We start from the raw sequence: 23,724 nt of genomic DNA, 5'->3' as shown, positions 1-23,724 counted from the left end.
TAACCCTTCTTTTCAAATTTCCGGTTTCAACCTTCCCAAAAAGTCCCATGAGTCTTTCACTGTATGGCGCACTCTATCATATATTGGTTTTAACCATCTGTCTATTACTTTCCCATATTGGAATGTCTTAGACCTACTACTGGAAATAATGGGCCTGTAAGGGGGATCTTCAATACTTTTATGGATCTTTGGGATCCCTACTATGGTGGCAAGTAATGGATGTTCCACTCTCAAAAAATTGTACAAATTCATATCTATCCTGTTGTCCAAAAGTAACTCATCTAGATATAAATCAATCCTTCTGTGTCCGATGTTTACTTCATTAATAGAAGATACCATATACTTACTATCGTGTAATATTTCAAATATTTTGTTATAATCCTGTGTTTCAACTAGTGCTATGCCGCCGCCCTTATCTGGTTTCATAACTCGAATGTCGGCCTCTTAACATATTTCATTTAATAATTTGTTTTCCTCCCTGCTTAAGTTGTATCTTCTCTTTCCCTTCGTACACTTCTCTTGTAACTTATACATTTCCTCTGTGACCAACCTCTCATATGTGACTAATGTAGGATGTAAAGGGGGAGTATATTTACTTTTTTTCTTAAACACATTCTCCTGTACACGTCTTTGGCTATCCTGAAAGTGTATGGTCAAATTTAATTTCCTCAAGTACAATTTCAACTCCAACAAGGTACCTACTATATTGAATTTTTCATAAGGGACATATTTCATGCCTTTTGTGAACAACATGAAGTGGGTTTTCTCCAGCTTTGTGTGTAATTGTATATATTTTAAATTGCCCCATACTAAATTGTACAGCATTGTGCTGCTTTATCTCCAGTCCGTTGCCTCGTTTCTCCATCCTTCCTTCCTTCCCCTGCCAATAATGCCCCACCGTGTTCTGCCCCCCCCCCAATCAATGCATCCCTGAACTCCCCTGTCCATTGATTCCTGCCTAAAAAAACTTTCACCATTGTTGTGTGTTCTATTTTCATTTCTATCCATGTAAGGGAGATATTTCCTACCTCTACCATAAGTACTTTTATGTGCTCTGTCTTCCTTATTCCATTTGTAAGCCATTTGTTTATCATACTGTGCAATCTCTCTCTGTAATTTGAGACACTTCTTGTTAAATATTTTCTTACTGTTATCTACAGTCATATTGCTTCACATATAATTTTTCCCACTGATTAAATAACATGTCTTTCTGTATTTTTTCATTCAATTGGTCAACATCCTTTAACAAATGACATAACTTTTTGCCATTACATTTAATTAAAAACTCCATAAATTTTAAACTAAAACTGTCAAACAAATTGCATTCTTTTTTATTTTCTGCATTTAATTCCATTCCCATTGGTATCTTGAAAATTCAAAGCCCCATAGGCGCAATTTTTAACTCAAGGCATCTACTCAAGTATGCATTATCCATTTGTAACCCTCGAATAACCCCAGCTGTTTCCCAAAGTCATATATTAAGTCTTTCAAAGTCTCTTCATAATTTTCTTGATGTTTGTCAACACAATTATCCATAGGGCTCAGTTTCTCTTTTTAAAAGGAAACTGTTGCCCTAAATACGATTCCAACCCTGTACCACATAATACATTAATATTTCCTTTGTTAGCAGTTGCCTGTTGTTTACCATTACTCTTGAAAGATGAGTAATTCACAGTACCTGAGTTCTGGAGTTGTGCAACTGTTGAATATGTCCTAGTAGGGTCCGCTCTCTTCGGCTTAGCCCCCTGCAGCTTCATATATGTTCTCAGAGTTGTCGCCTGTGCGTTTTTAGTTTAAAATGCCCTCCAACACTATTTCCTGGCTGGCAACAACCACATAAGTGGGTCCATTTCCGCTGCTATGCTGGCTTCCATGACTTGTTCTGTCTCTAGGCCTGTGAGTCTCACCTCTCCCTTCCTCCACATTCCGCGATGGTGTCATGGAGGGTTGGTTGTCATTATGCAAGTTTGGTTGACTGGACACCACTATCATCCTTGTTAGTTCTCCCTTCAGGATATCCACCTCACACTGTAACCAGTGGATGTCGTCATTTCTAACTGGGGAGAACATTGAGGGAATTTCATCCAGTGAGTCCAGGGCACCAAAACTACTATAAAATAAATTGTAAGCGTATATATGACCAAATAACCAAAAATATATGCCAAATACATGCCAAAAAGGACCGTAGCTCTCTGTAAGTGTTAACTTTCAAAAATCACTTTTAATCGAAAACAAAAACAAACCCCTGAGGGTTAAAACTATTTTACACACAGGTTAAGCACTTTCATCTGCTAACTGCAGACTTCATCAGAACAATGAAATGTGTTTTTCCCCCTTATATGATACATTTTTAAAAAATCAAGATCCATTGGGAATGCTCAATCAATTAACCTTCTCATGAATAAAACATTGCCTTATGAATATTCATTAATTCATCTCCTTCAACCTGCACAGTTTTATGTTACGCCCTGTTGCCATACAGTTTCTAAGTATACCTGTAAAACAATCACATATGTATATCACATTTTAATATAAAAACATTTATACATTTTAAATTACACGTATATAACATGGACATGCTAATTTGTGCTATGTTAAAAATATGTACTACTTTAGAACTCAATATTGCACTTTTGTTGTATAGTATGAGAACACATTTTTACTTTTTTTAAAAAAAACATATGTAACATATGAATGCTCATTTGTGCTATGTTAAAAATGTGTACATCTTTAACATTCAATACTGCACATTTGTTATTTGGACATTATAGCCTGCCATGTTGTCTCCTTTCTTATTGTATCAGCTTTCTTTTTTTATTTTTTTATCTGGTCACTTGTTTCTAACTTTATTCTGTGCCTACATATAAATAAGGGACTCAGAAATTCAAGGATATAATTGGTATGGTAATCAATAAAAGTTGACTTTATTTGTAGATATTATTCTGTACGCAATAAAACATCTTACTGTTGTGGATCATTCTGAGAGCATTTCAAGTCTTTTTTTTGTGATATTAAATTAATGAAGATAAAACAAAGGCTATAGCTGTAAACTATGTACCTGCACATTAATTGGCTCAGCAATACAAATGTTTATTGGGACAAGACAAATTACGTATTTAGTAGTATGTGTTAAAAAGGATTCTGTTAATGGCAGCTAAGGATATGTGGGAAGAGACTAAAAAGATAATAAAAACCGGAGAAACTGGAAGATCTTGTTTATGGATAGCAAGGTACAAGCGGTGAAAATGTTTAGTCCCTTCAGTTTTATACAAAGGTCAAGCATATTTTTATTAACCAGAGAAGAAGTTGTGAATAGGTAGAGTTTAAGGATTTTGCGTGGGAGAGGAAAAGGGCAAGGGTCAAGTGGGATAAGTTGATCCTTCCAGTGGAACAAGGTGGTTTAGTATTACCCAATTTGAAGAGGTTTTGTTGTGCTACACAGTCAAGGCAAATATACATAACACAAGCAGAAAGCTATAATTCAGAGTGGAAAAGGATGATGATGAAGCAGGAGGGATTCAAGATATAAGGAGAGAGTGGGGATTTGGATGCAGATCCTCAGAGAATAACAGTCATACAGAATATTATATTCATAAACTAGCAGAATGTGTTCTAAGATGTAAGCTAACATGGAAATGGAGAAAGTAGATTGTGCCAATAGGTATGATTGCAAGTAGGTGTGCAAAGACTTGGCAAGAGGGGGGCTGGAATTTTCTGTTGAAAACTGTCAAAGGAACCAAGGTATTTGGAATAAATAACTAGAGAAGGAAGGGTAATGTAATGAAAAGAGGCCAATAAGACATTTGGACTTTATGCTAGAGACTGCATTCCCTATCGGGGATTGATATCTGAGTATAGGCAAAGAGAAAGATAAGGGAATCTTTTTCAAGGGAGTTCAGTTGAATCTAGAACAGAAGCTGCAGTTAAAAAAGGTTTATCAATGGCACATATACAGTAATTGCACAGTAACTTTAGGAACAAATCAGAGGAAAGTAGAAAAAATTGTGAAGAGGGCTTGGATAAAGCAATTCACAAAGAAACAATGGGAAGAGACATATGTATGCCTACCAAAGGTGCAAAAAAAGCCTAGAAGATTTAGGATTTTTGTTTGAGGTGTTTGTATAGGTGTTTTTCATATCCCAAGCAGGTCCAAATAATTTTTCCTTGGGCAGATGCCAAAGGCTGAAGGTGTGATCAGGAATTGAGGTAACTGGTGATATGTTTCAGAAGTGTAATGAGTTGGCAGCATACTCTGTGTGATATAGATCTCCCACACCCTTATCGAAAGTGTACTTTTCACCTCATAGAAAGGAAGAAATCTCATCAGTTAAATTCCATGTGCGAAAGCAAAAGCAATGCTTCAGTGTTGGTGCATCGATGCACTCAGAGAAGCAGCAGGACTGTATATCTGCGTACATCAATGCATGCCGAGATAGTATATTCTTAAAGAAGAGCTCTGTTAAAAAGAAAGATATGTAATTAATTTTATTTAAAAATGAAATATTGTGGCAGGCCTCCCCCAGTTGGCGAATCCTAGACAACTGCCTAGGTCAGCTAGTGCTGGATCTGGCTCTGTTTTCCCTTTCCCTCCCCATTCTGACATTCCAGTATCATTGTTCCAAGGTCCAGATCTTCACTTCTTTCTGTGGCAGCAGATAACCTCAGACACTTGGGTTCTGAGAATCCCTCAAAAAGGTTACAATTGATAATGGGACTCCCTCTCCCCTTTTCAATGGTTTTCTCTGTGTAAATCCAGTCAAACCTCCCTATTTCCTTCTATCCTAAATCATATGCTTTCTCAGGGAGTTAGAGCCTGATCTGTTGTACCAGAAAAGAGGAAACTTACAAGCCATTTTATATGCTTCTGTATAGTCTCTCATCTCTCATTCTGCTTGTTGGATTTCTAGTAACTCTGAATTTAAAAGATGCTTATACGTTCCAATAGGGAAAGATTTCAGGTAATGGATGGATGTACTGTCTAGTGCTCATTTTCGTACTTTACCCTTTGGTTTTTCCACACCTCCAAGATAGTTTTACAAAATGCCTGGCTTGTGTAATGCCCCATTGCATGCTGCAGGACATTCACATTTTTTTTCCATATTTGGACTGCCTTGTTTTTGAAGATTCTCTTACAGGTTGTCAAGAATCACTGGATTGGGTGAAGAGCCGTTTTCTCAGTCTGGTGCCTTAGGTGAACATAAAGAAATCTTCTCACAGAATAGTGTTTGTGGGATGTCTCCTGGATACATCCCTCATGATGGCTTTTTCTCTGTATGACAAAATAAAATTTTTACAGGGAACAATTTGCCATGTTCCTCAACCAGTCTGTGATTATCTGTCAGGGAATATCTCAGGATTCTGAGTTTCATGGCCTCTGCAGTTCTCATGATTCCTTTGGACAGACTTCAAATGAGGAAAATTCAGTAGTTTCTCCATTTAGTTTTGTACCATCGCCAGTACCCCCCTCCCCCCATCATTTCAGATTCCATTGTGGGATTTAAAAAATAAAAGTTACTGTGGTGGATGGACTGTTTCTCTCAATCCAGGTCTCCCCTCTCCTTTCCAGTCCCTACTCAGTCTGTAGCCACAGATGCTTCAGACTTGGAGTGGTCTCCAAATGGAGGAATGCTCTGATAAACTCTCTCAAATATCTGTTGTCTTTGGGTTCCAGGCCCTCTAAAGTAATCATTGGATAACATTGCCATAATGTGATACATAAAGGGGGGTGGGGGGCTCTTTGCAGATTAGCTTTGGTAGCTGGTAAGCTAGCAACTTGGCATAATCTATCTGTGAGGGCTTCTTACTTTCTGTGAGAGCAGAATGTTGTTGTAGACAAGCTGAACAGGACCAGAACGGACCCTCCCAAATGAAGTTGAACCTGGGAGCCTTTCAGGAAATGATCTGTGGGTGGGGAACTCTTCAGATCTGTTTGCTACCAGCAGGATTAGAGCAGACCCTCATAAATGACTTTGAACCCAAGGATCCTCCAGGAAATGGAAGTATGAAGAACTCGTCAGATCTGTTTGCTTCGATTCACAGCAGATGGTTACATTTTCCTCCAGGACTCCTTGCATAAATGTCTGGAAACCTGATTTCTTTTCATGCCTGTGGACAGAAGTGTTCTTGTATGCCATTCCACTGAAAACCAGGATTCTTAAGATTCAGAAGGACTGTTTCAGAATAAGTGTGACTGCCTCCTTTTGGCTCAGGCAACAGGGTTCTCCCTTTTGAAAATGGCCATGGGCAGTTACCACAAACTTCTTTACAGGATGGACATGCCCGCACAAGATAGGGGTTGTTTGATATACCTCAACCTTAAATTTCAACTCACTGACTGGCCGATGGCTTATAAGCACCTGTTTTCTGAGGGCATCCATCAGGTATTAAAAGAAAGCACAGAAACCTGCTACCATAAAAATCATGTTTGGCTAAGTGTAAAAGAGTTTCTATTCAGTGCTGGTGTAAGAAGCAGGACCCTTTTCAGGCCAAACACATCTGGTTTTACATTATTTGTGTGTGCTCTTATTCTTTGGCCTTTTTTGTTCTTTGGTCAAGATTCCCCCATCAGCCATGTTTGCCCATGTATCCCCCTTTTTGAGCTGCCTAAAGTGAAATGGTTTTTACATATTAGTCCACATGGAAGGCAGGTGGCTTTTAATTCTGTACAGGTGAAGTGTACACTTTTTCCATTTGAACTTGCTTACAAGGCTAATTTAAAGTTTTATTTTGGAAAAATGTCCGTCAGTGCCCTGACTTCTGCAAGAAGTGTATCTGAGTTACAAGCTCTTATGGTGATTCAGCCTTACTTATCCTTTCACAAGGATATGGTTACTTTGAGAACAAGCCCTTCATTTATGCTCAAAACGGTTTGAGTTTGCCTCAAGTGAGGCTATTCATATCCTTATTTTCTATCCAGAACCAAACAATAGTGTGAGGGAATTTTACATACTCTGGATGTTCACAGGTAGTTCAGATAGTGCATTGACATGACAAAAACCTTCAGGAATTCTTATGAACTGTATTTCCTATGAATATAAGAAAAAGGGCTTTCATTTTCAAAGTAGACTGTTTCTAAGTGGTTGACCCAAACTGTTGTTTTGTTACTCTCACCATGACAAGTCACATCCAGGCAGGTTCAGTACCCACTCTACTAGGGCTTTGACTATTTGTGTTTTTTGGAATGGAGTAGACTCTATAGTAAAGATAGAACCTGGGTCATCTGTGCACATTTTCACAAAGTACTGCAAATTAGACTGTCTCTAGGTCCAAAGCTGGGGCACCTAAACTCTGTTACTACTACTGCTGTCCTTTCTTTCTAAGGTCTGGTGTTCTACTTTTGTAGGGTACTTGCAACAGTGATCTTTTGATGAACATAGTACAGTTGTGTAAGTAACCTTGCCGTAATAGTAGGTTTTTGACTGGATCAGTTTGTTTGTGTCTTTCGGCTATTCCCGGTTAGGGGTCGCCACAGCGGAACTCCGGTCCGCTAATGATTGGCAGTTGATTATTACGTACCGGCTTGCCAGGCCTGACTCACAGCCTTCAACGAAGGTACGCTCATTCATGCATGTCTCCACGCAGGAGACGTTCTAGCTGAGAATTGAACCGGACAGCGTCTTACTGTGAGGCGACAATGCTACCGCAGCACCACCACTGTGGGTTCGTATTGCAGTAAAATCAACCTGCTTCCATTCTCCTGATTTTTGTTTTTTTCTGCCAAGGTGTAATTATCTTTTCTTTTTTCTTAGCTCATACTTAGCATGACAAGCTTTAGACTTGCTAACATTGATGCAAGAAAGCTGTTAAGGTTTGGCACTCTAACCATGGACTTTATACTACACTCCTTCAGCTGTTCAAGGTACATGGAAGGTGGCATTAAGCTTTGGAAGCTGGCCATTTGTCATATCCTGGGCAAGATATAACCATTATAGCTTAGGCTACCGCAGCTGTGATCTCTTCAAACATCTGCAGTTATGGTAAGGTTTTCTTACACAGTTGTACTGTACTGTAATGATCTTGATAAAGGAGACTATAATACGAGACTAAGATGCAGAAAAAAATTTGGCTAGAATCTTGTAAAATAACAGCTGCTTCATTCAGTATGTGTGTGTTATGGAAAAATGTGTTTCGCAAAGTGGTATTTGTTTAGATTGTGCTACAGTTTGTCTTTAATGTTTGTTTTTAAACCAAGAGTACACTGAAATGTCTGAAAATGTAGAGAGATGCTTTTATAAGGCCATGCAGAAGCATTTCCCTTCTGATGATTTGGATACTGATGAAGAATATAAGAGGAATTATGATGACAGAGAAAGGAAGGAAAGAAGGAAGAGCAGATCCAGTCGGTTGTCAAAAGGAGACGAGTCATTAAGGAAACCAGCTAGTGGAAAACCATGTCGATTTTGTCCTTGTGAAGGTTCATGGTGTCAGTCATCACGTTTTAGGAAAAAAGGACATTCAGAACAGTCAGACTCATCTGAATTTTCTCCCAAAGAAGAAATATGTTCAGGAAAATTTTCACAGATGCTGCCTTTTGATCAGAAGGTGAGATTTATTTTCTCTTGCAAGTGTACTGTTACTTGTTTTGCATAATTCTTGTAGCTGGTTTTGAATATCTTTTTGTATCTTTTTTATGTATTTGTCAATAAGTCTGTCAATCTGTAGTTCAATCAGTACGTGTGGAACTGCCTTTAACATCTGCTAACCCTGTTCCTTTGTTTCTGCTGCCTTTTGTCAGTAGTTGGTCTGCATGCTTGAATGTGTCTTTCTACAGTGCCTTTTGGGTTTGTTCTTTGGTGATGGAGCAAAACTGTCAGAGTGAAGATTTTGGAAAGAGAAGTTCACTTTATTGAGCTTTCAGTTCTTTGTGGAGAACCGTGAACCAGATTGATATTAGATGATCAAGCACCATTAAACACTGTGGGCAAGGATACTTTCCTGTATGCCTCTGGTGAAAGGCATCAGAATCAAGTTTCAAGATAAAATTGATGACTTGTACTTCAGAATATTGTTTCGATTTAATTGTTTATTTTTTAGTTTCATTATACTTGAGCTGCCCAAGTCCTAGTGGGTGACTTTAAATGCTAATTAAATTCCGTCAGATATTTTTGATTGTATGGTTATGATATGCCTCCAAACTGGTACTGAAGAATATTTTGAACCTCTGCTTCATGGCAGTCACTGACTTGCTTGTACCACTGGTTAAGTACACCTTGGGTGCTGGGGGGTTCAAACCATGGACCCTCCCACCACCTGCATGTCTGGGGAGAATGCATAAATGCATGTGTTCTTGTTTTTACCTTCCTGATTCAAGACTGTTTGAAATGCTGCCATTATAACCTACCAGTGCTCATACTCAAAGCCACTTGACTGTGTATACCTCAGATATCCAGCTGTGGTTAAAAAAAGGGCACACAAATGCATTAGTTTTGTAAAACCAGACATACTAAGTTGATCATGACATTGGGTCAGCCATACTCCTCCATAAATTGCCTCCATACACAGCAGTTACAGCTCCCATTGTTGACTGAGTACACCTCAGATGTCTGATTGTGGTAAAAAATAATTATGGACACAAGAATGCATTTCTAGTTTGTTTCACATAAGCACATAGTAGCTGGGTATCCCAACTTGCTTCATACAAGTGTGCCCTAATCCCTCAAAGCAGGACTGTTTAAACTGATCAAATGATAAAAGAGCATATTAAGGTTATCAACAGATGACCTCCACACTCACTCTGCTGTGCATGCATCATCTGATTGCAGTAAAAATTACCTCTCAACCTCTTAAGGCATGAATCTGCACAGAGATGAAAAATTAGTACAAAAGTCCAAATCTGAGTTATTTAAAATGCTACTGTTATATACTTATTGTGAAAACTTTTATTGTAGAAAATTTCTTACATGCATTTTCTGACGAATGTGACCGTCTGAATCTCAAGTGGTTGTCAGCATTTAGTGACTGCAGTCTTCAAAGATTTGCCAGAAAGTCCAAATATTTTGTGAGGAACAAACCAAAAATGAGGCAAAATAAAGGGACATTTTGCAAACTCATGCATTTGACAGCTATGTAATTTCAACTGTTTCACATACAGTAGTCAGTCCACAAGTGTTCTAAGTGTCCTGAGGTACAGTGACAGATGGTATCTACAAACAACCCCTAGCCACATCCAGCAGTTATAGTCCTTTAGTTTTTGTGTATACTTCATCTGACTGTGATGGGAAAAACATGCATCTCAACAACTTCCTGCAAAAGTCAGAGACAAAGGATCAAAATCAGAGATGGATTTTAAAAATTACTCTTAAATACTTACAACATGAACTGGCATGCATTTTCTAAAGGATTTGAAATGTTAAACTGGAATATTTTCATTTAGTGACTGCAGTCCTCAGTGATTTGCCAAAAAACAAGTTTTTTATGAGGAACATAACCAACATATTTGGCAGAGTCAGGGTCCTTCTGCAACATCAGGGACAGTTTAAACTTGAAATCACACAAGCAGTACTCTGAGTAAATATTCCACCTTATTTCACACAAATGCCCACTATCTCCGTAAAGTCAGACTACACTTAAAACAAGAGGTGTAAGTTGCTTTCATTGACAACCAGTCTCCCTCCCAAAGTCTTGGTCCGGCGTTGATTGCTGTCACCTCCTCCCTGACATCAGTACGACAGGGGTATATAAGATGCAGCCGACGCCATTTTCTTCAGTCTTTCCTGCCGTGCAGTGCCCGAAGCAAAAGCAGTTCGCAAGTGCCGGTCAGCCGACTCCTGATATTTTCATTCCAAATCCAGAACCGAAGTCTTATACAAAGCTAAGTACCTCGTTGGGGAACCTTTTCTTGCCTCAGACTGATGTCAGTAAAAGTTAATAACTGTATTTCTTGTGGGAAGCAAATACCTCATAAGGTTTCCATTCCTGTTGTATCCCATGCCTAGACTCAGACCACGACGTCACTGGTTGTCAGTTTTGTGATAGGTTTAACAAGCGCACTATTAAACGTCGGTTTGATTTTGCCCGACATTATTTTGGCAGAAAATTTAATTACACCATGCCGTTGGAGCTTCCGATGACCGGAATACATAAAAAGCACAAAGACAAGGACAGGCATCCGAGGCCCAAACCTGATGACGAAGCCTCTTCTGGGCCGGTCGCCAGTTCTCCGGTTTACAGCGAGGCGCCTTCGCAGCCCCTGGTGACCACTTCTACAGAGCCACAGGCCGCCTCCGACTCCCTTGTGGAGATGGCTGGGCCTTCCGACGCACAAGTTTTTCAGCCTACCAAGGCTAACCCTTCAGAGGGATCCAGAGTAGCTGAGCAACCCGAAGCTTCAGAGGGTGTTTTCAGACCTACTCCGTTAACCATTAAAACCCCTTGCTAAGTGTAAGCCTGCTTTAAAAACAAAGAAACAAATACAGCATTCTCCAGGACAGGCCTCCATGCCTAAGAAACAAATGCTCAAAATGGCCGAAGACCTAATCACTCTGATCAGGGGGTCCCATCCCCCTCCTGATAAAAGGCCCAGACAGGATGCAGACTATGACTCATCCGACCAGGTGTCCATTTCTTCAGATTCATCCTCAGACCTAGGATATTCTTTACCCCCTTATGAGGACTCTGATGCTGAGGAATCAATTCTATCAGCCTCTCCGCCTGAGGACTACTCCTTTGGGGAAACCTTACATACCATGAGGGAGCATTTCCATTGGGAAGGCCAGGATTACTCTAAATCCAAGAAAAGGCTCAGAGACTTATTTTATTACCTCAACACAGACCCCTTGCTATTCTGCCAGTGTTAGACATTGTGGATGATGTGTATACTGAATCCAGCCTAAATCCTGACTCCTTACCTCCAGCCCCAGTTAAACCTGACAGATACTACAGAGTCACTGACTCTCACAAATTTCTGTATAAAAGCCCTGTTGCTGACCCTGAAACTATTTCTCAGGGACCCAAAGGGATTAAGGCCTCATTAGCAAAAAATCCAGTCGCCTCTGACAGAGATTCCAGAGCATTTGACAGATGGGGAAAGAAAGTATATACATCTGCAACCTTAGCAATGAGAGCCTTAAATTGCCAGTTTCACATGCTAAAATATCAGCAATTTTTGATGTGTCAATTAAAGCAAAAAATGCTTCCAGATTCAGGTCCTCCTAATTTTAAAGAAATGCAGGATTTATTGCATGCAGCTGAACAAGTGGGAAAGCATACTTTGCAATGTGGTTTTGATTCTTTAGAGTCCTCCTGTAGAGCAGCAATTACAGGCTCTGTCATTAGAAGGCATGCTTGGTTAAAAGAACATACGTTACCAGATCATGTTAAAGCAAAATTATTGGATGCACCTTTACAGCAGGATGTGTTATTTGGAGTTAAGGCAGAAGAGGTATTAAAGAAAATGGAGGATAAGGCAAAATCTATGCAAACGGTAAAGGATTGCTTACAGGTTCAGCCACCAAGATTTAGCAGAAATTGGCCAACAAAGAATTGGTCCTTTCCGGCTACAGACAGACCTCAAAGGGGCAGATACAGATGTTCGAGAGGTAGAGGTCAACCACAAGGTCCTTACAGGCCTCGACAGTGGGGGAGCACCAGGCCAGAAAGAAGGGGAAGACAGGCCCCAACCATATAAAAAGCAGCCTCAATGACTTCCCATTACAGCTGCCAAACAACTCTCTCTTGGCAGCCCCTTGGGAGGAAAACTAGCACTTTTCTATCACAATTGGCATTGGATCACCAAAGACAAATGGGTTCTCAACATTGTATCTCAAGGTTACAGGTTCCACTTTCACACTCTGCCAAGGTTAAAAGGAATGCCAAATCTGCCACCAAATCAATGGACAGAGGCTCAAAAACAAATTACAGCACTCAAGGAAATGAGAGCTATTCAAGAGGTACCACCACAAGAGCAAGGACAAGGATTTTACTCAAGACTCTTTCTGGTTCCCAGAAAGGACAAAACCTGGAGGCCCATTCTGGACCTTTCTTCTCTAAACACTTACCTGGATGTTCTGAAATTCAAAATGTTGACACTACAGCAGCTTCTTCCCATTCTGGGCAAGAAAGCTTGGCTCGTGACCTTGGACCTCAAGGAGGCATACCTGCATGGCCCTATCAGACAAAACTGCAGAAGATACCTCAGATTCATAGCAGGTTGAATGCACTATCAATTCTCTGCACTGCCCTTTGGCTTATATACTGCGCCCAGGGTCTTCACAAAGTGCCAGGCACCAGTAATTGCATTTTGCAGACAGAAAGGAATTCAAATTTATCTGTACCTGGACGGCTGCCTGATTCAAGCAGAGAGCAAGGACATTCTTCTAGAGCACCTGGCGTTTGTAAAACCGTTAATGTGAGAGTGTTCAATCTCGCCGCTTGTTCTTACACCTGGGTTCGGAGCCGATCCTCGGCTCTGTGTCGGCCGCTTGGCAAAGCTCTGCATCGAGAAGAAGCTCGAGACCAACCTAACTCCCACAATCCCCCTCTGCCTTTAACTCAGATCTAGTTTGCCGCTCTAACGTTCGCATCATTTTTGATGAGCTCGGACCACCTCAAAGCATAAGAGTATTTTATCTTTTATATTTTTGGATATAAACTTCTTCTTTTCTCTTTTAAAGTTGACTGTGTGTGTGTGAGTAGTGTATCGAGGGTTTCTCGGTTCCGTATATATATATTTATATACTTAGAGTTAATTCCCTCGGGGCCTACCCCACCCTTTAACTTTATCTACAGGATTTGACTACAGGATTTGACTTTATCTTACAGGATTTGACATTTATTACTGGATTGGACATTTGTACTGGCTATTTCACTGTTTACTGGATTTGACTTTGTAACATGTCTGAAAAAGCTAAATCAGGCTTCAAACGGTGCCAATGTGGACAGAAAATGTCTGTCATAGATAATCAAAGTTCCTGCGTCTACTGTCTTGGCCCTCTCCATCTGCAGGAAGACTGCTCCATATGCCATTCTTTCAGTGGAAGGGTCATGACAGATAGGCGCAGGAAACTTATGGATAGGGGCCTTTTGAAGCCTGCATTCCAAGAGGCTCTGGATGCATCAGACCAGACATCTAAATCCTCGAAGGAATCGAAGACGTCGGAGCCCATGTCATCGGCTCCGAGCTCTTCATTTAAAGTTCGATCACCGGTTCCACAGACTTCGGGGCCGAGTGTTGAACTTTTGTCAGTTACCGAGCCTCGAGTCTTGGAACCGGTGACGGAGCTTCCTCCTCCTGTACTTTTGAGGTCTGCTCCGTCTTCGATTCCTTCGCGTTCTTCCAGGCCCCTCTCCGACACCGATGTAGACCACGTGGTGCAGAAATTGATGGAGAATACGGCCTTGTCCAAGCTCATCTCTGTCTCCTCCCAGTTGGTGTCGAGACTCGAAGGCCTTCCCTTATCTCCACCTGTTCCTCCTCCGAGGCCTATCCAGTCTTCGGAGCCAAGAGAGGCTGATCTGATGATTGTGGAGCCCTCGGTGCCGGAACCGTCTTTTTCTCGGTCGGCACCGTTCACCTCGACTCCGTCGGACCCAGTACCGGAGTCTCGGAGCCGAAGATCCATCCTTGGATCCGGGACTGAGAGTCGGACCGATGTTTCGGTTCCCACTCTCCCCCTCGGAGCCTCGGCTCGGATCGACTCGGCTCCGTCCTCGGGGTCGATGCCATCGGTGCCTGTCTCGGGGATTCCTCCGATTTCTTCGGAACCTGGGGATACCTCGACTCGGGACCCGGGGGCCTTCGACCTCATGAGGAAGGTGTTGTCTACTCAGACAACCACTTCAGCAGAAACAGCTTCTCCTTCCCATAAAGGTCCGTTATCCTCCTCTGCACCCACGGCTACATCTAAGCGTCGAGCACCAGTGTCTCAGCCACCCCTAGAGGGTGCCCCCTCTTCCTCGGAGGCTTCATCGGATGCCCCCCCCGAAGAAGTTCCGAGGAAAAGATTGTGTAAGAGGAGACACTTAGATTCTCCACAAGAATCCTTGACATCGGACACTGACTTGGATGAGTCAGAAGGGTCCCCAAAATCACCCTCAGAGGAAGTCTCCTTTTCTGACATCCTGGAGATCCTAAAACAGAGAGGTGATTGGCAATCCCTACCCCCTTCTGAGGATGAGTCAGTCTTGCTGAAGGCATTCGGTGCTCGCCCTTCCTCCTCCTGGGTCACTCCGCCCTTCGATGAATTGATGGAATTGATTACTCGAATGGCGTGGGAGACACCTGACACGGTGGAGCCAGTCCCTAGAAAGCCTAATAAATATATTACTGCCCCCCAAGACAAGGCTTATCTAACAAAGGGAGTTCCAGTGGACGCTATGGTGGTGGCAGCGGCCACGAAAAAGGAGATGTCTGAATCTTCCTCATCTGTCCATCCACCTAACAGAGATTCTAGGACTATGGACAGGTATGGGAAGCGCATTTTTAGTTCAGCGGCTTTTTCTATGCGATCCCTGAACTATTTGACCCATTTCACATGGTTACAGAGGGATCTAATCAAAGAGTTGGGAGTTACCCTCCAGGGTACTACAGATGCTGCTGTCTCGGAGAAAGTTACAGCACATCTCAATACCCTTACATCTATTGCAAACTCGTCCATGAGGCTGATCTCATACGCAGCCAAAGGGTCGAGTAGTGCAGCGGCTTCAGCGATTGCTCTTCGTAGACAATCCTGGATGCACTTATGTTCCTTTGCGGAAGCCTTCAAGTCTTCCTTTACTAACGCCCCATTTGATGGTGCCACTCTCTTTGGCCCCAAAGTAAAGGAGACCCTTACCCGGTGTGAGCAAGAGGGAAAGACTCTGTCTGCTGTCAGAGTCCGTTTTTCCACCCCATCCAGACCGTACCCCAAAGGGCAACGTGGTGGAAAAATGTGGTTTCGAAAACCCCAAGGCTCTTTCCCAGGCACACAGGGTGATGCCCCTTCTAGAGGCAGAGGAGGGGCAGAGGTGGAAGACGTCGCCCTGGCGGCAGAGGGGGTCCGCAAAACCAAGGTGACAGGGATGCACTCCCCGGGAAACCTTTCCAGCACTCCTGAGAGGAGGCCCAACTGTCCTGCTCTGGAGGCAGTCGGGGGTCGCTTAGCTTTATACCCTCAGGCCTGGCAAAGTCTTACATCAGACAATTGGGTAAAAAGCATTGTTACCAGAGGTTACAGAATTCCCTTCCTATTGCCCCCAATTCCGCAAAAAAGACTCCCAGATGTACCGCCCCATCTGCGAGGCCCTGCAGCTATAGAAATTTCAAAGCTGCTAGAAAAAAGTCATCCAACCAGTCCCAGCGGACCAAAGAGGATTCGGAACTTACTCAAGGTTCTTTTTAGTTCCAAAAAAGACAGGGGACTGGAGGCCAATTCTGGACCTAAGCAAACTCAATACCTTCATCAAGAAAGAAAAGTTCCGGATGGTCACGCTTCAATCGATCCTTCCATTCTTACAGAAGGACAACTGGATGTGCTCAATAGATGTAAAGGACGCATACTACCACATCAAAATGGCCAGGGCGTCCATGGATCACTTGCACTTCCGGCTGGGAGCCAGTCACTTTCAGTTTCGAGCCCTGCCCTTTGGTCTGACCTCAGCCCCCAGGGTTTTCACCAAATGTATGGCAGTGGTAGCGTCTCACTTGAGACGCCTGGGATTCCAGGTGTTTCCATATCTGGATGACTGGCTCCTTTCTGCCACCACCGAGCGTCGACTGATTCAGGCCAGGGATTACACACTACAACTCTGTGTTCATCTCGGAATTTCCATAAATTTCGAAAAATCTTTACTACAGCCATCACAGCATATCTCATTCATAGGAGCAGAATTGGATACGCGTTGCTTAATCCTAAGGCTTCCTCCAGAAAGGATAGCCTCCCTACAAAACCATATATCTCTTCTTCTATTATCCAGAAAATCCCCAGCAAAACTGGTTCTGAAGGTTTTGGGTCTCATGGCAGCTTCTCTCATTGCGATACCCTTGGGAAGACTGCACATGAGAGTTCTTCAATGGCTACTGTTTGCACAATGGTCGTTCCAACAGTTACCCCTGACGCACGAGATTCACATCACGAACATATGCAAATCGCACCTGGCTTGGTGGCTTCAGACTTGCAATCTTTCCAGCGGAAGACCATTTGTGCTACCCACGCCGACAGCTACGGTGACCACGGACGCTTCCCTGATAGGGTGGGGGGGCATCTTTCAGGGTCAGACAGTCCAAGGCGAATGGTCCAATTTGGAGTACAATCTGCACATCAATGTTCTAGAGTTGAGGGCAGTGTTTCTAGCGTTGCAACACTTTGCTCCCCTTCTTCCTCTAGGGACAATTGCAGTTCAGTCGGACAACATGTCCGTAGTCTGGTACATAAACAAACAAAGGGGAACCAAGTCTTATCAACTATGCAGAGAGGCCATGAGAATCTGGCAATGGGCGAAGTCCACGGGTCGCTTTCTGATAGCAACGCACATCCCGGGGTTATCCAACGTCATAGCGGACAGGTTGAGCAGAGCCATCCTGTTACCTCACGAGTGGTCCCTCAAACAATCAATTGCGAAGGAAATTTTTCGCAAGTGGGGCCAGCCTTCCTGCGATCTGTTTGCGTCTCCAATGAACGCCAAATACAGAAGCTATTTTGCCCTATTACCCCCTCCAGGGGAAGTCCCCAGGGACGCTCTGGTTCATGATTGGCCCCCGGGTCTCCTGTACGCTTTTCCTCCTGTTCCCCTGATTGCAAAATTTCTACAGAAAGCCAACAACCTGCAAAGGACAATTATCCTCATTGCCCCATTCTGGCCTCGTCAAATCTGGTTTCCCTTTCTTCTGGCACACCATTGGGAACCCTGGATCCTGGACCCGAGCCGGATCTACTGACCCACTCGTCAGGGGCTCCCCACCCGCTACTCTCCCTCAGACTAGCAGCTTGGCTGCTCCGCTTCCCTTCTTAGCCAGGTCTGATCTTCTTTCCCCTGCAGTTCAAAATATCCTGGTGGCTTCTCATAAAGCTTCCACTACAAATATTTACACTAGTAAATGGAAGCGTTTTGTGCACTGGGCAAATACACAACAATTGGACCCCGTGATAGCTCCTGTAAATAGGGTCTTGGAGTTTTTAACCAAACTGTTCCACCAAGGAGCTTCTCCTGCCACTTTGAGAGTGCAATTGGCTGCCATTTCAAACTTTCATGTGGGAGAAAGTGGGGCTCCTATTATGGCTCACAGACTTTGTAAGGCCTTTTTAAAAGGATCTTTCCATATTAGACCACCAGTTAGAAGTCCTACATCACCTTGGAACTTGAACCTTCTTTTATCACGGCTGATGCTACCACCTTTTGAACCAGCCTCTTCCTGTCCTTTGAAATTTTTGTCATGGAAGACCCTCTTTTTGGTGGCTATTACATCGGCCAGACGGGTATCGGAGCTTCAAGCTCTTTCCGTTCAACACCCTTATTTGATCTTTCACCCTGATAGAGTATCTCTTCGCACTAATCCATCCTTTCTTCCCAAAGTTTGCTCCGTTAATAATATTAATCAGTCCATTGAGCTCCCCACCTTTTTGGAAAACCACTCCAATAAGTTGGAATATATGTTACACAAGTTAGATGTTCATAGACAACTCAGATTTTACTTGGATAGAACAAAAGATCACAGAAAAACAGACCAGCTCTTTATAGCCTTTGCAGACAGCAAGAAGGGTATGGCAGTTACGAAACGAACCCTTTCCAAATGGCTTTCCGATTGTATTATTTTTGGTTATACTGCCTCGGAGCAAACTTTACCTATCAAGCCCAAAGGGCACTCTACAAGATCAGTATCTACATCCCTGGCTCATGCAGCCCGCCTACCGTTAGACACTATTTGTGCGGCTGCCACTTGGTCTAAACCACATACATTCATTACTCATTACAAAGTAGACAGGATTTCTAGGGACAGGGCAACCTTTGGTTCCACTGTGCTCAGGAACGTTCTCCCGTGAGTTCCTCAGGAACATGGAGCTAGGGACACTACCCAGGTGTAAGAACAAACGGCGAGATTGAGCACTCTCACATATAGAAGTTATGTCCTTACCATAACGTTCCATGTGGAGTGTTCATCTCGCCTTTGTTCTTACATTCCCACCCTCCCACCCTCAGGAAGAACGTCCAGTTTAGGTGTCTGGTTTGGTTCTCCTGCTTCTGCCTTAAGCAGTTGTTGTGGATATATTTTTCAGCTATGTTTGTTCTTGTTTGGCATGACTGTGTTATATTCTCTCTGTTGACTTCTGGTTTGCTTGCAAACTAGATCTGAGGTAAAGGCAGAGGGGGATTGTGGGAGTTAGGTTGGTCTCGAGCTTCTTCTCGATGCAGAGCTTTGCCAAGCGGCCGACACGACCCAGGTGTAAGAACAAAGGTGAGATGAACACTCCACATGGAACGTTATGGTAAGGACATAACTTCTATTTAAGTTGCCTGGGGTACACAGTAAACGAAAAGAAATCAAAACTAGTGCCCTCACAAGAGGTAATATTCCTGGGTGCCAGCTTGAACACAACGGCCCAGATGGCTTATCTCACGACAGACAAGCAAGGACAATTGGCTCAATACTTTCAACTGATGGCAACAAAAACCCAACTCCCTGCAAGAAAAATTCTGCAGGCCTTGGGTTACATGGCATCTTGCATACTTCTAATTCCATATGCCAGACTGCATATGAGGAAACTACAATGGTACCTAAAGAGTGTATGGTCTCAACACTGTCAAAGTTTGGAAACAGTTATACCACTAATTCCTTGCCTTCAACAGGAGTTTCGATGGTGGGCTCAAGCTTGTCACCTCAACAAGGGACAGCCTTTTAATCAACCCACAGCCAGGCAAACACTGACAACAGATGCATCGGATTACGCCTGGGGAGCACACATGGCAGGAAAATGTATTCAGGGCAAGTGGCCCGCAGAACAAAGGCTTCTTCACATCAATCAAAAAGAGATGTTAGCTGTACAGAATGCCCTTATAGCTTTCAAGGACCTGCTGCATCCAGGACAACTATTACTAAAAACAGACAGCACCATAGTTATGTGGTACATAAACAAGCAAGGGGGCACTCACTCCTACCCCCTCTGCAGACAAGCCATGGCCTTGTGGAACACAGCTCTAAACTATCAAGTTCATCTGCAAGCAAAATTCCTGCCAGGAGAGAAAAACACACTGGCAGACGACTTAAGCAGAAACATCATGGATCCCCACGAGTGGGAATTGAATCCACAAATATTCAGAATGATAACACAGAAATAGTGGAGCCCGGACATAGATCTGTTTGCATCCCCAATGAACTGCCAGCTGCAGAAATTCTGCACAAGGAGTTACCATCCACAAGCATGGAAAGTGGATGCCCTCTCATTCAGCTGGAAAAACCTCCAAGTATACGCTTTCCCTCCACTACCTCTCCTTCCAAAGGTTCTCATAAAAGCCAGGCAAGAAGAGCCAAAGATGATCCTGATTGCTCCAGACTGGCCACGCCAGCACTGGTACCCAATCTTAAAGAATTTAGCACAAGAACCACCCTGGATATTGCCTCAAATCCCACATCTGCTGACTCAGCACAACAATTGGATACTTCACAGTCAACTAAAGACCTTAAACCTAGCTGCATGGAAAATTCCTTAGTCAAGCAAGCAATGCCTCTCTCCAAAGCTGTTATGAATGTCATTCTGGAGGCCAGAAGGCCTAGTACCAGGAAAGCCTATTCAGATAAATGGAAGAGATTCTGTGCCTGGAACCAGGCTCACAGCCTTGACCCTCTTGTCCCAAACATTCCTCAGATTCTACAATATTTAACTGAGATGCTGGACAAAGGCCTCTCTTTCATCCATCAAGATCCACGCATCTGCCATCTCTGCTCATTACAACACGGATCCTCCAATTTTCTCTAATCCATTGCTAAAACAGTACCTCAGAGGGGATAAAAACATAAGACCGCCCCGTAGAGCACCTACTCCAACTTGGGACCTTAACTTTGTTTTGGAAAAATTAACTTTACCTCCCTTTGAGCTAGCTAACACAGCAGAATTAAAATATATTTCTTGGAAAACTGTTCTGCTCCTGGCAATAACATCAGCTCGAAGAGTTTCAGAATTACAGGCACTAATGGCAGTGGAACCTTTCCTCATTTTCCACCAGGACAGGGTGTCCTTAAGAACTAACCCTACGTTTATGCCAAAGGTGGTATCAAGTGTGGCTCTAAACCAAACTATTCACTTGCCAACTTTTTATCCAAAACCACAGAGTAAAGGGGGGAGACTACTGCATTCTTTGGACATTCACAGGCAGTTATGCTTCTACTAGGACAAAACCAAAGCTTTCAGAAAATCTGAGCAATTACTGGTAGCATATGCTGCAGGAGCACAGGGAAAAGCCATTTCAAAACAGACTATTTCAAAAGCCATGCGCTCGAGGGACTTGAACCTCAGCACAGAAATAAATAGAACATGCTGGAGGGACAGATTCATAACCTAGAGGCTCCCTTCGCTCTGGAATAGAATTCCAATTCATGTTAGGCAGAGCACCTCACTGACTCTCTTCAAGAAGAATCTTGATGAGTGGATGGGGGAATCGTAGGTTTGTCCCAGGGATTACTTCGTATCACTATTAGACAGAGGCACAGTAAACTAAACTTTAAAAAGGGCACAGTATACACAAATCAAGGGATGGTATAAGCCAAACACAATCAGGCTAGGCTTATAAATGCCCCAGGGCAGATAGCCTAGTATGAACCTATGAACCCATGGATAGGACATTGCATACATTTCTGCTACACACACCATGGGAAACCTATACCTAGCAGCATTAGATCTCACTCCACCAGGGCAACAGCCACTTCAACTGCCTACCTCAGAGGAGTGCCTACCAAGGACATTTTGGAAGCAGCAACATGGAGTTCTGTGCATACCTTCAAGCATTACCATCTGCCTTTATACTCTAAATCCAGAGCTGGCTTCACCACTGCTGTGCTGCAGGGCCTTATAGCCACACTTAATGCCTTATAGAGCCAGCCACCCTACCTCAGCTTTGGGATTCTACCCAAGTGTAATGACTGCAGCAGTGCAACATGATGACCATAGTACAGTTTTGTACCTACCATAAATGTAGATGTTTGAGTGTATACACTGCTGCAGTCCCGGTTACCCTCCCTCCTTCCCCTCTTACTTGCTGGCACGTACCTATATCTTCTACCCTTTACTACCTATGGGGAGTATTTGCTGGTAACTAAAAGTCGTTGTTTGCTTTTCCTGTCTATGTTTTATTAGCAATTTGAATTGCCTATCCATTTGGGGGCACCTGACATCTGGGGCAAGAAAAACTGAAGAAAATGGCGTCTGCTGCATCTTATATACCCCTGTCGCACTGATGTCAGGGAGGAGGCAACAGCAACTGACGCCGGACCAAGACTTTGGAACTCAGGCCGACTGGGGAACCGCCTGACGGTAGAATAACCCAAGTGTAATGACTGCAGCAGTGTATACACTCGAACATCTACATTTATGGTAGGTAAAAAACTGTACTTTCTTCGTACTACTGATATTCAACACAAGCAATGACTTCTCTCGTGTCTTCAGTTCTTTCTAAAACTGACGAGTTTCCAAGGCCAAGAGTACGAACTACGCCTAAAAAAAAGACTACCCTAACTCCAGCGCCTGCTTCCTTGCCACAATCACAGAGTCTTAAAATGGCGAAAGACCTTATTATGCTGATTAGGGGAAGCCAGCCTTCCCCTGCTAAAATAAAGACTTGTCCACAGCAGCTTTGTCTGACCAAGAGTCTGACGACTGAGGTTTCTGATTATGAAGACATGCCCTTGTCTGCCTATGAGGATTCAGATGCAGAGGAATCCATTCCTTCTGCCTCCCCTCCAGAGGATTTTTCTTTGGGTGAAACCCTACATACTTTGAGAGAGCATTTCCATTGGGAATGCCAGGATTATCCTTAGTCCAAAACGAAACTCAGGGAATTTTTAGATTTACCACAGCACAGACCCTTAGCTATCCCTCCTGTTCTGGATGTTGTGGATGATGTCTTTATGGAATCCAGTCTAACTCCTGATACTTTACCCCCTGCTCCCTGGAAACCTGGCAGATACTACAGAGTTCCTGACTCTCACAAATTTCTCTCCAAAAATCCTACTGCTGACCCAGAGGTTATCTTCCAAGGACCTAAAGGAATAAAAGTAACTACAGCTAAGAATCCCACCTCCTCGGACAGGGATTCCCGAGCTTTAGACAGATTGGGTAAAAAAGTGTACATCTCTGCAACTCTTGCTATTGGAGCATTAAATTGTCAGTTCCATATGCTGAAATGCCAGCAATGTACTATGGAACTTATTAAGCAAACATTATCTACCTTCCCTGACTGCCCAGAAAATATAGAATTACAGAAGCTTATGCATTCTGCAAGCCAAGTTAGCAAGCATACCCTGCAATGTGGGTTTGACACCCTAGAAGCATCTTGCAGGACAGCAGTCACAGGTTCTGTGCTTAGAAGGCATGCCTGGCTTAAGGAGCAGACCTTGCCAGATCAAAATTATTGGACAGACCTCTGAACAAGGACAAATCTGGCACCAAAGCAGAAGAGGTTTTAAAAAAGATGGAAGAAAAAGCTAAGTCTGTGCAGACAAAGATTTTTTGCAAGTGCAGACTCCAGGATTCAGTAGGCATTGCCCTTCAAAACATTGGTCCTTTCCAGCTTCCTCAAGGCCACCTCAAACTAGACCTAGGG

At 43.1% G+C, this 23,724-nt stretch overlaps 1 protein-coding gene across 1 annotated transcript in view; it reads left to right on the top strand.

Annotated features, from left to right (window-relative positions):
- The window catches only part of LOC122814988 (cat eye syndrome critical region protein 2 homolog), a 2,862,500-nt gene that overhangs the window by 2,342,238 nt on the left and 496,538 nt on the right, over positions 1 to 23,724 (top strand). The window contains exon 18 of the mRNA XM_044087243.1: positions 8,192 to 8,541. Coding sequence (XP_043943178.1) covers positions 8,192 to 8,541 — 350 coding nt within the window. The remainder of the gene's footprint in view (positions 1 to 8,191; positions 8,542 to 23,724) is intronic.

Source organism: Protopterus annectens, chromosome 11.part0 (assembly GCF_019279795.1).
Source record: "Protopterus annectens isolate FY-2018-M chromosome 11.part0, PAN1.0, whole genome shotgun sequence".
Lineage (NCBI taxonomy): Eukaryota > Metazoa > Chordata > Ceratodontiformes > Protopteridae > Protopterus > Protopterus annectens.
The sequence above is the reverse complement of the archived record's forward strand: the minus strand, read 5'-3'. Positions and strand labels throughout refer to the sequence as shown.